This window comes from Triplophysa dalaica, chromosome 13 (assembly GCF_015846415.1).
Source record: "Triplophysa dalaica isolate WHDGS20190420 chromosome 13, ASM1584641v1, whole genome shotgun sequence".
NCBI classification, from domain to species: Eukaryota; Metazoa; Chordata; class Actinopteri; order Cypriniformes; family Nemacheilidae; genus Triplophysa; species Triplophysa dalaica.
Genome location: NC_079554.1, coordinates 15864419 through 15878564, shown reverse-complemented (window position 1 = coordinate 15878564; position 14146 = coordinate 15864419). Strand labels below are relative to the sequence as shown.

The following is a 14146-nucleotide window of genomic DNA, read 5'->3' as shown; positions in this document are numbered from 1 at the left end:
CACTTATTTGGCCTATTTAAAATGTAATTGTTCTTTTGTAACCAGAACACAATCTAAGCAATAGGCAGTAAGTTTCTTGCTATATGTCTCAGTTTGGCATTGTTTAAGACTGTTTAATTAGGTGATACGTGATTGTGTTTCGGACAGCCTAATTTTGTACCCTGACTGTTTAATTATTAAAAACAGCTACCTTTCTCAAGCTAATTTCTAAAAACAGATTTAAACTCCTTTATGAAAATATGCAGATTTTCTACAGAACATATGACACATTTGTTGGTCAAATCAAGGGTAGAGAGTGAATGTGATCAGAGAAACTTAACTAGCTGTCACGTATCTTTAACGCTTGGTTGCTGAATATGTGTGTTCTATACTCATTGCATGTTTCATTTATGCATTTGGCAGACGGTTTTATCCAAAGCGACTTGCATTAAATTGTATTATACATTTGTTTCTTACTTTGTGAGATCCCCTGGAATAAAACGCATGACCTTGACATGGCTAGTGCCATTCTTTAACCACTGAGGCGCAGGAGTTTTACTGGTTATTTAGGACCAGTGTTGAAGGGCTCATCGGATAAACATTTTCCTTAAGTTGGTATGATTTATTAGGGTGTCCACGAAATGTCTTCAACATATTTTGCTTAAATACACTTAATGGCTGTTGAAACGACACCCGTCATCCCTTGTCAAAACCACATGTGCTCACAGCAACCAGTTTTGGTGCATATCTCTTTAAATGCTAATGAGTTACTACGCACCCCACCCCTCTTCCTTCCAGTGTGTTGACACAACGCACATGTAAACACTCGGTGCTTTCTAAATGGGATATATCGCCCTCCAAAGAGCACTTCGAAGTGAAAATCATGCCTGCCATGTAGAAGGGTTGTTCCAAACCGAAGTGCTTATAACTGCGCACTTCAAAGGGCCCTTTGGAATAAAGGATTTTGAAGGGTACAACCTTTGGACACTTTAGGCCCCCATGAGTCATTTTAGTGCAGATTCTTTGCGTGGCGACGGCGCCTCCTTATGGGCGCGGAATTAAGGGAACTTTAAGAAACAGTTGTTTGGTCCCCTACACCCTTCCACAATTTTAAGCTCTCACTCTGGAGGGGGAACCCTTTGTAGGGTTTAGGGCATAGGGATGTGCCCTTCAAAATCGAACACAGGGACTTCTGAAGTGTGTGTAAACATGTATATTAATGGACGCTAGTACTATATTAAGAACCCCTTCCTATGTCAGAAGGGAAGCGAAATCGGATCCCCTCGATTTCTCACATGCGTGTAGAGAAAATATCACCAACACCACTTAGTAGGTTCTTCTGTTTCAACCTTTCTGAGTTGGTAGATGCACCGAGGAACTGTTTAAAGCACTTAAAGGGATAGTTCACCCAAAAAAATAAAATTGTGTCATCATTTACTCACCTTCGAGTTGTTCCAAATCTGTATAAATTTCTTTATATTGATGAACAGAGAGAAAGATATTTTGGAAGAATGCTTATAACCAAACAGATCTCGCCCCCCTCACTAATAATATAATGGTAGTCCAAAGTGCCCCGGAACTGTTTGCTTCCTACGTTTTGTCAACAGAACAAAAAAATTAAGTAATTCTTCCTACAATCGGAGGCAAAATCTGTTTGGTTTTAAGCATTCTTTCAAATATCTTTCTCTGTGTTCATCAGGACAAAGAAGTGCACTCAGATTTGGAACAACTCCAAGGTCAGTAAGTGGTGACAGAATTTAAATTTATGGTGAACTATCCCTTTAATCACAGAAAATGTCAGGTTTTTAACCGATGAGCCATTTAATGCTAAATAAAACATTAACCTCTTTGCAGAGATTTTTATGATAATTTATGGGGAAATATTTAGCCTATATTTACACCCCAGTCCCATTATAAAGACATACAATACAAGCCAATCCTGTTTATCAACTAGGGTCAGACCGACGTAATGACTTTTTGCCCAGTTTCTCTGTGTTTCCTGCTTAACCTGTTTAACAACTTTGAACCCCTACTGTTAGTGAGCATCGCTTGTAAGTAATTCGGAAAACTATCATATTGCTTCCTTGTCCTTATCCCAGGAAGCCTAAACAAAAAGAGGATGGGAAGCATGTACAAAAATCCTGCTTTTTAGCAACTTTATTTTTGTTGCCAACTGTAGATCCTGCGAGTTTCTATTTGTCTAGCAAGGGTCAGCAAAACACATGGACAATCTTTCAGTTAGGACTTACTACCCTTAGAGTGTCTAAAGCACTGGAATGTCCTAAGGACTTCATTATTTACTATTTGTGCTTTTCAAATAAATAGAGGAGATTCTGAGAGTGTACATTGTGTTTTGATGTAACTCCCTCTAGTGGGGAGTGATGTAAATAAATATGACACCGACTCCAGGAGGATTGCACTGGTAATGCCTCATACTGTTTAATTAATATACATGCACCACTTATTTAGAGTCAGTCTTCCTTCTGCCTCTTTTTCCCTTTAAAAAAAAGAAAACTTGTGATCCTGCAGTGTCTCTGTGACGAAGCATACGAATTTACTGCGTGTGCTTTTGCTTCGAAATCCAAACAACTATTAAAACTCTTCAATGGTAAATTTGTGTATAAAAACTGCTGCCAACTTAAAATATATATTTTGTTATGAATATAATGATGCATAAGATTTCCTATGAGAAGTATTGGGATTCCAAGAAACACTAGTTGCCAACACTCATTGGGTTGATATGCTTATTTTATTACAAGCCAAAAATATGTAATTCTGTTCAAATTACAAGATGTTCTGTGTTCTTATGTTTAGTTACATGGTTCTTTGTGTATGTATTGTGTTTATGAAAATCACCAGGCAATCAGAGACCTGAAACCAAGTCTCATCAAAAGCAAATTAAATCCATCAAGTGTTCTAAGATTGTTGAAATATACAATACAATAAACTAAAGAATATTAATAAATAAGAATACAATATAAACATTACAGCAGACTATATTCAGGGTTGCCTTGTAAGAGTACAGGATGTGCTTATACATCACTATGCACATAAACCAGGTTGAAAATGTAACTGATGGAAGCTGGGAAATGAACATTAGCTGTTTCAAGGTGGTCAAACTGTTTAAACAGATCTATCGATCAGCTGCATCAACTTTTTTCAAGTAGATTTATTTTATTTACATTTACACAAGCTAAAGTGCAAAATGATGTCATAAATATATACATGTTATCTGTCTGTAAGCTGTGAAAGCTCATACCTTTCAAATGCGATTAATATTCTTTAACCCTTTTCATTTGGTGTTGGGGTCTCAAGAGAACAAGGCAACAAAAATGTAATTTTGTAACAAAATAATTGTTTTTCTTTCAACAAATGTTATTTTACTCCACATTTGTGCAGTTTTGGGAGGATTTTATACAAAAACAGCTTTTTATGTACTTTATAAAAGACCCACATTTCTAGCTCTCATTCATGGGTAAAACATGGATAATTGTACATGGTTTAGTTTAAGGCCCATCTTTTGAAAAATGCTATTTTTATAGTAAATAATTATCACTTTACCCCTATTTGCTATTTGTCCACCTGAAGGATATATTTTCACAAGTTTTTTTTGTTGGATTCATATCTACATACTACGAAAAAATTACTTTATTTAGTCAAACATTGTTTGTACTGAAAAAAAGTTTTTAATAATGTTACATTTTGATGAATCACTCCTGAACATTCATCAAGTCTTTAGAATTTATAATTTATTTCAATCATATTTTTCATCTATTTCGTCAAATCCAATCTAAACATCAGTTACTAACTGTAAGAGAACAAAAAAATACAGACATGAACAGTTTATATATATGATATAATACATATTGAGTACCAATACAATACACATGATGTTGTAACAGAATGAACTGTCTGCTGCATGTGAGTCACAGTTACACCAGATGTCACATGACTTTGTTTTCAAGCAAATGTGCAGAACCAGAGAAAGTACTCAGTGATAGCAGAAAAGGTCATCTGCCTCAAACTCCTTGATACCAGTATTTGAAGTCTATTGTTTTGTCTCATCCTTGAATCTCTCTCTCTCTCTCTCTATCTGTGCGCGTATGAGCATTATGATTTTGCATTGATAACTGTGTTATCATAATTTTTTTCTAACATTTACATTTAGTCATTTAGTAGACTTACAGAGAGTTCAGGGAGCAATACGCGGTTTGTCATACAGGAGCAATAATACATAGGTGCTAATACTATTTCTCTTTGTAGATCTAGAAAGTGTTGACCACTGAACAAAATCTTGCGCCATTTGGACATATATATATGTATGTATGTATATATATATATATATATATATATATATATATTAATTTTAGCAAACGTTACTTGCTTGTCAAAAAGACACAGAAGACTGTATTGGTTACAGAAAACAGGGACATGATAACATATAGTAAAACCTAAAGAAATGTCCATTAATTGGGACTTGGCAAAACTCTCCATTTTCAAGTTAATAATCTACAGTGGTTTACCAAATTCGACTTTATATTTTGTCAAGGGTACAGAGTACATGAAATGCCAGCACTTTTCTTATCTTTAACCAGGAACGGTTACGTATTCGGTGTTACGAAACCGTCCGTCTGCGCTGGTGAATTTGGCGCACTGTGTCTTTAAACTGTGGCGGCGGCCCTGCGCCTGCAACAGGAAACCCCGTAGCGACTTTCTGAGGGGACCCAAGATGGCCGAATGTTCACAGTGGGGCTAATAATTACTTTTCTTCAAGACGCTGCTATTTGTTGGTGCTCGAAGCTCGCGCCGATAATTTGACGTCCCGGAAAGTAAAACGAGCGAGTCTATTTGATTAGTTGAATCGGAAAATGTGGATATTTGTGTAAAGAGACTGGCTGGTCCCTACGCGGCCCTTAGCCAGAATATGGCGGAATACTTGGAGAAAATATAGCTTAGCTTATTATGAACGCGGCGTTTTATAAACGACTCTTCTTACATTTTCATTGAATACGAGCGAGTATACTGATCAAATAGTGCTATCGGTACGTCTTTTGAGTTTGTTCATGTTCGGTTTTCTCATTTCTGGGTTAAAATGACTCGCGCGAAGAAAGCCTGCTAGCGAATGTGCTAGCTAAGCTAACCCAGTTTGACTGAATTAGTCGCCGCGTTAGCTTAGCATAACTAGCTGAAAGTAAGGTTGCACAGCGAATAATAAACACAAATTGCATTCGTGTTGTGTCTGCATGTTTTTAAGACAATTTCTCACCTTTCATCCAATTTAGTAACGGAGTAGAGGTTTCCGTAGCCCGTGTAAAACATTTCAAAATATTGGGTATGTTGTGGAGAGCCTCGGCTGCAGACAGCAGCTAGCTGACCATCGCTAGACTGGTCAGTATATTTCATCCGATATACTTGAGTTCACTTTAATAGATCCACAACAACATATTGCAACTGGTTGCAAGTAAACACCAAATAGTTCGCGGATTTGTGCATCTGTAAAGGCAGATTCTTTTGCATTTTGCAAGGCGAGAATTTTGAAATTTATTTAATCAAGGGTAAAGTCTCGAGAGATACTTGCAAGGATGACTGACACTCGTAGACGAGTAAAGGTGTATACTCTGAATGAGGATCGCCAGTGGGACGATCGGGGCACGGGGCATGTGTCGTCTGCCTACGTGGAGAGGTTGAAAGGCACGTCTCTCCTGGTGCGCGCCGAAAGTGACGGTAGGTTTCAAAACACAAGATAATGGGCTATTCCACGTGTTGTTTTTCATCCGCATTACGAATAACCTGCGTGTTTTTTTTTTTAAATAGGGTCACTGCTGCTGGAGTCAAAAATCAACCCTAACACCGCCTATCAGAAACAGCAGGTGCGTTTGAACTGTTGTGCATTATCTAGTGAGGTCAGATCAGCGTTTTTATAAGACTAATTCATAATGATCTACTCCAAATTGTACCGTATATATTCATAATGTATATTAAGGCGATACATTTTTTCAACTATAAGTTGTTTATTGAAGACATCAGAATGTGTTTTGTTGTGTGTATAATAGCACTGCCTTGTTTTTCTGTTCATGTTCTTTGGGCATTTATTGATGGTGTTTGTTTTACTTTTAAAGGATACATTAATAGTGTGGTCTGAGGCTGAAAACTATGACCTGGCTCTCAGCTTCCAAGAAAAGGCTGGTTGTGATGAGATCTGGGAGAAAATATGTCAGGTGATTGTATATTTCATCATGCAGCTCATATTCTACATACATAGTGGTAAAAATGTCTCAATCTCAATTTTGGTCTTTTCTCGTCATTGTCTATTAATTGTATATTCGGGTTTGTCTTCATAGGTCCAGGGAAAGGATCCCTCTGTAGACATCACCCAGGAACTGATAGAAGAGTCAGAAGAAGAGCGCTTTGATGATATGTCTTCTCCTGGCCTAGAACTCCCACCCTGCGAGCTTTCCCGACTGGAGGAAGTGGCTGAGCTGGTGGCATCGTCTTTACCCTCACCACTACGGCGGGAAAAACTGGCCCTAGCTCTGGAGAATGAGGGCTACATACGCAAGCTGCTGGAGCTTTTCCGTGTTTGCGAGGACCTGGAAAACAGAGAAGGCCTTCATCACCTCTACGACGTCATCAAAGGCATTTTCCTCCTCAATCGCACAGCGCTTTTCGAAGTCATGTTTTCTGAAGAATGCATCATGGATGTGATCGGATGTTTGGAGTTCGACCCGTCGCTTCCCCAGCCACGAAGACATCGAGAGTTCCTAACCACCACGGCGCGATTTAAAGAGGTCATTCCCATTTCAGACCCAGAGCTGCGACAGAAGATTCACCAGACGTATCGGGTGCAGTACATTCAGGACATGGTGCTACCCACCCCTTCTGTGTTTGAAGAGAACATGCTCTCCACCCTCCACTCGTTCATCTTCTTCAACAAGGTGGAGATTGTTGGCATGCTGCAGGTGGGTTTTCTCAAATGGTCACATACGTAAGGTTGGTAACAAAGATCATACTCCTTGTTTAGTTGCCACCTCTGAAATGTTGTTCAGGAGCCATCCCAACACCTGAACATTCTTTTGCGAATAAGCTGAAATATTAAATGTTTTCATTGCATGAGACCATCTCTTTGGTCTCAATGGGATGTCCTTTCGTTGGGTGAACTTTGGGAGGTTTAAAGGTCAAGTCTTTATAGCTTTCATACAAACCGCTTTAAAGATATGAATACAGAAAACAGATTTGCACCTCAAGCACTGTGAATTTGTGTAAAAAATCAGTTTCATGATGTGAAATCAGATTCAAACATATTAAAGAATAATTCAAAATGGCATGTATTTAAAATATTAATATGTACCATTTAAAATTAACCAGCTAACATATAGAAATATTGTTTGTGGCTTTATATTCGTGCTTCTCTCCCAAGCTGCTATGAAGCACCTACAGTGAAATTGTTTTATACTGCAAGCGGAGTTAGAGGGAGGTAACCTGTTTCCATGGAAACAACACCATCATGTTCTTTAGAGCCATATTATGTGATGTCACAAACGCTTTGGCAGGCACGTTAGATGATAATTTTTTGCAATCTGAAACCTTGAGCCAGCATCAGTTCAGTATGCTTTTTCTTTCTAGATTCACAAATAAATGTACATAAAAAACCTGCAATGTGCCTTAACATTACCGTATCACACAACTATCTTTGTGTGTTCTGGTTAGCCCCGATGTTGAATTGTCATCAGACTATAAATAGGTACTGAAAGCTGTTACTCCATGCGATTAGGCCTAATTTCTCATGACGATGTAATATGTAAAGCAGAAAATGTGATCTTACCAGAGCAGGTGGAAAAACTATAATTTCTATATCAGCTGTTATATATTTCTTTTATTTAAAAAATCGGTTCAAGGGAGTGCAAAAATGTTTTTTCACACTAAACAATTGGTTTGACAAATTAACTGATTTTATTCCAGTTCAAATTGTACTTGAACCTGAAAGTCGATTTAGTGCTTTTTTGAAAGAATTTTAGATGTATAAAGTAGAATCTCAGTCTTGCATTTGAAATCGCTTTTTTGTTAAACACAAACTATTATTTTATTTGACCATTTAAGGTATTACATTTTATTATACAGTTGTTTTGATATCGCTGTAGTTTGTTTATTCTCAACCCTCAAGGCTTGTTTTTGTCTAAACCCAAAGGAATAACTTTGAGTCTCTTTGTGTAGTTTACATTTAAAATGTTTTTAATATGCCTGTTTATTGGCCTGATGATCGACTAGTCATTTATTGTGTTTTAGCTGTGGCTGCAATCAAACAGTTATATCAAGATTGTGAGTCTACATCACCAGTCATCACCTAATCCTGTATTAATAATGTGGTTGCAAACGTTTTGAGGTTCTTTGTTATTAACATTTTACGTTACGACCGTATGCAGTCTATATGGATTTTTTAATGTGTATTTAGTGCAAAAAATCTATGACCGTAACATTTATGGTTTTACTTGGCACAAACGTTTGCCAGACCTATTACAAATGTTTCATCTATACACTTCAGTAATGAATGTGATTTTTGGTCTCATTTTGCTATGTTCTAGATGGGTTTATTCAGTATGTGATCGTGTGATAGAATAACTAGAAATTGCCATTTATGATTTGTTTTTGTTTTCAGGATGACGAGAAGTTTTTGACTGAGCTCTTTGCACAGCTAACTGATGAAGCCACGGATGACGACAAACGTCATGAACTGGTATGTTAACTTTGTTATTAATGGATGTGCAAACCTTGAAGATAAAATTTATATTACTTGAGTGTAGCACTCATACTTTTATATTTACAGGTAAATTTCCTGAAGGAGTTTTGTGCGTTCTCCCAGACGTTACAACCACAGAACAGAGATGCATTTTTCAAGACACTGTCCAACATGGGAATACTGCCAGCGCTGGAAGTTATTCTTGTAAAGCATTTTTGCTATTTCAAAAAAGATTTTTGGCCAAGTTCCAAAGCAGAAATTTACATCTGAAATCCATACTACATTTTTCTACTTCGACATATTTGCAACATATGAAAATGTCTTTCAGTGAAAATCTTAAACCTGCTTGCTCTTTTTCTCATCTGCATTAACTAACGTGACTTTTGCTTTTGTGTGAAAGGGCATGGATGATGTACTGGTGCGTGGAGCAGCCACTGATATCTTCTCCTACTTGGTAGAGTACAACCCTTCTATGGTGCGAGAATTTGTTATGCAGGAGTCTCTACAGAATGATGATGTAAGTCACGTCCATGTAATCATTTTGAGTCCACAGGCTTTCTGAACATAGCTGTTAGTCATGCATTTTTTTGTTTCATACAACTTGTTTGTCTATATTCACAGGACATTCTATTGATAAATCTGATCATAGAACATATGATCTGTGACAATGATCCAGAGTTGGGCGGAGCTGTACAGTTGATGGGGCTGCTCAGGACACTAGTGGACCCGGAGAACATGCTTGCAACTGCTAATGTGAGAAAAGTTGGTTTAGATGCATATTTTATGTCTTGAACCTTGTACCATAGTGTAATGTCTCCATTAGTTGCTGTACAACTCATGAACAAAAAGATTTTGATTCCCTGCAGAAAACGGAGAAGACTGAGTTTTTGAGTTTCTTCTATAAGCATTGCATGCATGTGCTTTCTGCTCCGCTTCTTGCCAACACCACAGAGGAGATACCTAGCAAAGGTAACCATGCAAGAGTAGTTTCAGTGTGTGTGCATTTATGTAGACTGGCCTTGGACTAGATTTGGAAATAAATACTGTATGTCAGAATCATTAATCTATTGACTATAGCAGAGCTATATGTTTCTTAATGCGTTTATTTGTTCCAACAGATGATTTTCAGACATGTCAGCTGTTGGCTCTGATTGTTGAACTCCTCACGTTCTGCGTTGAGCATCACACGTATCACATAAAGAACTACATCATCAACAAAGACATCCTCCGCAGAGTCTTGGTGCTCACTGCATCTCGACACGCTTTCCTAGCCTTATGTGAGTATATGCACACACACAAGGTGACTTTTAAATGGTTTTAAGGAAATAATGTATGCTTGTAGGATTTTGGTGGTATATTCAAATATGTTGTATTTTAGATTGTGGTATTTGTGATGTTGTTGTTGTTTATTAGTGTACCTATTTTACTAATGTCAAAAAACAAATTAAATACTTTAGGCAAAATAAGTGGCATACCTGAGAAAAATACATCACAAACACAATATATGACAATTCATGCACATTAATAATTAGGGTTAGATTTTATTTAGACAATTTTTGTGCATTTCTTGCATCACTTTTGTTTTTTGCTACAAAAGCTTTGAGCTTAACTCTGATTGAATAATCTTGGGGGTTAGTAGCAGTTAGATGCTTATAATTCTGAAAGATGCATAATGTTTAAAGGACTGTGAAATGAAAGAGGCGCAGGGTGTTATTACACACAGGACTTGTCAAAATGAACGCTTAAATACATCATCAATAAAACCCAAAAATTCAGCTGTGAAAGACTCTCATTCAAAGACTGTTACACAGTTATGACACATGCCTAGAGATTCTACATTTAGTACCAGCAGCATTATTAATAAGCTTCGATTTATTTTGAACAAAGGCCCAAGAGCTGCTCTGTTGACAGACAAACGACGTGGCTTCTAAATCTGTCTGTGCCTTTCTCACTAATTTCTCTTTTTTTTTAGGTGCTTTGCGTTTCATGAGGAAAATCATTGGTCTGAAGGATGAGTTTTATAACAGATACATTATGAGGAACTTCCTGTTTGAGCCAGTAGTCAAAGCTTTCCTAAACAATGGATCCAGATACAACCTCATCAACTCAGCCATCATAGAGATGTTTGAGTATGTCAGAGTGGTGAGTACACTTAAGCCGACATCATGTCGGGTATATGATCGAAATCCGCCATGTTTACGCTTCACAGTGCGAGAACTGAGTTTGGAGTTAACGTACAATATCTAGGAGTGGTGAAAACCTACAGATTATTAGCATAACACTGGATACATCCAAATTTGAATTAGCTTTTTTCTCTCCTTCACCCTGTATGCTTCTGGTCATCACTTGTCATTCAGGCAAAACGACTGCATACATCGTTTGATGCCCTTAAACACTCCCGTTAGACTAACTGTGTTTACTTTTTGTTTTATGGCTGCATTTTGTGTTTGGAAAGGAGGATGTGAAGTCATTGACAGCTCACATCATAGAGAACTACTGGAAGGCGCTGGAAGACGTAGATTATGTTCAGACGTTTAAGGGACTGAAGCTTCGATACGAACAGCAGAGAGAAAGGCAGGACAACCCAAAACTTGACAGGTCAGAGGTCCTTTCAGAACAATATGGTAGATTTTGATCTGATATTCAGGAATGGTGAATAACTTTTTTTTAATTGCTGAATGTTTGCTTTGGTGACTTTAGTATGCGGTCGATTCTGAGAAATCACCGTTTTCGGCGGGACGCACGCACACTTGAAGATGAGGAGGAGATGTGGTTTAACACGGACGAAGAGGACTTGGAGGACGGTGAAGCTGTGGTGCCACCCTCAGATAAGATAAAAAGCGATGAGGACCTGATGGATCCAATCAGCAAGTTCATGGAGAGAAAGAAACGTATGCGACAAATGACCATCTCCTATGATGCTGTATTTGATTCTAATAAACTTTGAATTTGAAATTATTTAAGTGTGGTTTGTTAATTTTTTTTTTGATCTGCCCTCAGTGAAAGAGTCAGAGGAGGTGTCGAAGGAGGTGTTGACAGGGAAGTCAAGCCTCTCAGGAAGGCAGAGCCCTAGTTTTAAACTTTCTTTTTCCAGCTCTCCCAAGGCCAGTCTTTCGTCTCCTCCAACGGCATCCCTTCACCCTGGTTCACCTGGTTCTCCAACCTCACCCGGGACAGGAGCCCGGAGCTCATCCCCTACGGCAGCTGTCACCACTAAGGTTAGTCAAGACTGGCATAATAGATTGAAATTTAGGCCTAAAATTTGAGGAGTTGATGGCTGTTCTGATAAGTGACACCTGTCTCATGTTGCAGGGAGCTCAGGTGGGTTTGGTGGACTATTCCGATGATGATGAAGAGGATGATGATGAGGAAGACGTTGACAGTAAAGAAGAAAGTCCTCCTCTGTCCAAGAAATCCAAGCTGAGCTCCTAAAGCACTCCCTCTTCAGTCAGCAAAGTAATGCTCAACGGGAGCTTTGTCCAGAGACTATTGCAGCGCTCAGCCTAGAACTCAAAACTGAAATAAAATGAATGAATACACAAATGAATGGATAAATGAACGAACGCAGCCCACCCCCCGCAGGAGTCCATGGGGCGCCATGTGAGGAACGGAGGAAGGGAGAGCAAGAGAGAGAGAAAAGATTCGGTCACGGAGCGAAAAGGTGAACATCTCTATGCGTGGAGTTTGTCCAAGTGCCAATCTGAGAGAGAACAAGAGACTCGTCAAATGAACGGAGAGAGCGAAGATAAAACTGTGGTTTGGACGAATAATAAAGGATTTAATAAAAATGTATTTCGACTAAGCTAAAAGTACTGGGGGGTAAAAAGAAAACCTCACGCGCACTCACTCACAGACTCTCAAAACTGTTGCCCCATGAAGCGTCCCAGGCTTGGACCAGGACACACTGCCCCCCCTCTCAGGGAAGGACCTCACAAGACCCGATTGGGCCAGCCAATCCACACCCACCACTCACCTTTGCTGACTCCATCTCCATTTCTTTCTCTCCTCCCTCTAGCCTTTTTCTGTTGCCCTTTCTTTCTTGATTTGTTTCCTTTTTTGAGTTTCTAGGGGCAGGCGGGACACTAGGGAGCAAAGAGGTCTGGGTCGTCATTGTTTATGATGTCACCGTTGTTCTTGTGGCTCAGCGGAAGTTCTTCCTCTCTCAAAGCCAGCAGTTTCCCCCCTTTTCTCATTCAGTTCTTCTCTCCTCTGTTTTTTTAATGACACAAGAGACCTGCCTTTAATGTTCAGGATGTTTTCAGCCGCACTTGAACAGGTTTTTAAAACCTCAGTGGGGGAGATAGTTTTACCCTTTTTTTTGCCCTTCAAAACTGCAGATTTTTTTGGAAAATTTGTATGCCCGTCTTGATTAAAGATTGAGTGGAACTCTAGATGTGATCGATTTTTGTCATATCTTAATTTTTCCTTTTACATGAGTGTACTCTTTAGTTGTTCAGTATATTTGGGACCATTAAAAAGATCTTTGCTGTAGTAGACCTCTCACGGTTGTGCTGGTTCCCTGTATCATGCAACTGTGTCTTTTGAAATGGGGTTTCATCAATGAGATATTTTCAGCCTCCTGTCTGCTTAGTCTGAATACATCAGTGGAGGATCCTGCCTCTACTTCACAGAGTTTTGCTGAACAACCTGCACACAATTAAAGATAACAGTTTTTATTTTCTGAATTATCATTTGTTTTACTGAGTGTTTTCAAGTCCAGTCTAATGTGTCATCGGAATTACAGTTACAATGCTAAGGCAATCCCAAGCAATACATAATTGTTTCATTTGACGACACTAGAGGGCGCACTTCACCTTAGTTCGTAAATGCGCATTTGCGTTTATTGTTTTTGCGGGTATTTTATACAAAGCGATTACAAAGGATGAATCATTTAAAATGCGCACAAACAAATTACAAAGAGAATTTAAAATCAGTTTTTTACTCGTTTTCAGAGCACATCATATTTTTTAAAAGACCTATTTCATTAGTTCTGTAATGCAAGTGCCAGAGCCCAGAAAATACTTTTTTGTTCCTTTTAGATCATGATTATTTAACTATATTAAAAACAGCCGAATACATATGTTATGCAAGTGGCATGAATTTATACGAAGTATGTCACTCATTTTCACAAACAACCATGTTTATTTCTGAGATGAGCAAATTCAGTTATAAAATACCGATACTGTTGTCAGCTTCAGCATTTATTAAAATTGGTAGAAACCTTCTCTATTTAATTTAATTAGTTTCACTGTATTTTTTTAAACTTCAAATCATATTACGTAAATCTGATAAAAATGTCATGGCTCAACCATAATAAGTGAAATTTTTCCTCGTTTTTGTAGCAAAATAACAAATGTATCGTGGTCTCGCTATAGAAACCATAGTTTAACCATCATATATGTAGTCACCGTGGTAATTCGAATGGTAATACAT

At 38.2% G+C, this 14146-nt stretch overlaps 1 protein-coding gene across 2 annotated transcripts; it reads left to right on the top strand.

Moving 5' to 3' along the window:
• Window positions 1–4662: 4662 nt before the first annotated feature.
• On the top strand, window positions 4663–13398 carry smek1 (SMEK homolog 1, suppressor of mek1 (Dictyostelium)). Of its 2 annotated transcripts, none has more exons than XM_056764648.1 (15): window positions 4663–5703; window positions 5794–5849; window positions 6099–6197; window positions 6321–6938; window positions 8633–8710; window positions 8801–8917; window positions 9114–9230; window positions 9335–9466; window positions 9580–9682; window positions 9832–9990; window positions 10686–10855; window positions 11172–11311; window positions 11414–11604; window positions 11714–11931; window positions 12026–13398. In XM_056764648.1, the coding sequence occupies exons 1-15, from the start codon at window positions 5562–5564 to the stop codon at window positions 12143–12145; spliced, it is 2460 nt and encodes an 819-aa protein (XP_056620626.1). In that variant the 5' UTR covers window positions 4663–5561; the 3' UTR covers window positions 12146–13398. The 2 variants fall into 2 exon arrangements, with proteins under 2 accessions (XP_056620626.1, XP_056620625.1); XM_056764647.1 differs by having other exon boundaries at window positions 4664–5703; window positions 11169–11311.
• Window positions 13399–14146: the final 748 nt, after the last annotated feature.

Coding starts and splice junctions, on each gene's coding strand:
- smek1 (XM_056764647.1), top strand. CDS start 5,562: ATGACTGACACTCGTAGACGAGTAAAGGTGTATACTCTGAATGAGGAT. Junction 9,683..9,831: donor AGAGGAGATACCTAGCAAAG/GTAACCATGCAA, acceptor TTGTTCCAACAG/ATGATTTTCAGACATGTCAG. Junction 10,856..11,168: donor TGTTTGAGTATGTCAGAGTG/GTGAGTACACTT, acceptor GTGTTTGGAAAG/GAGGATGTGAAGTCATTGAC.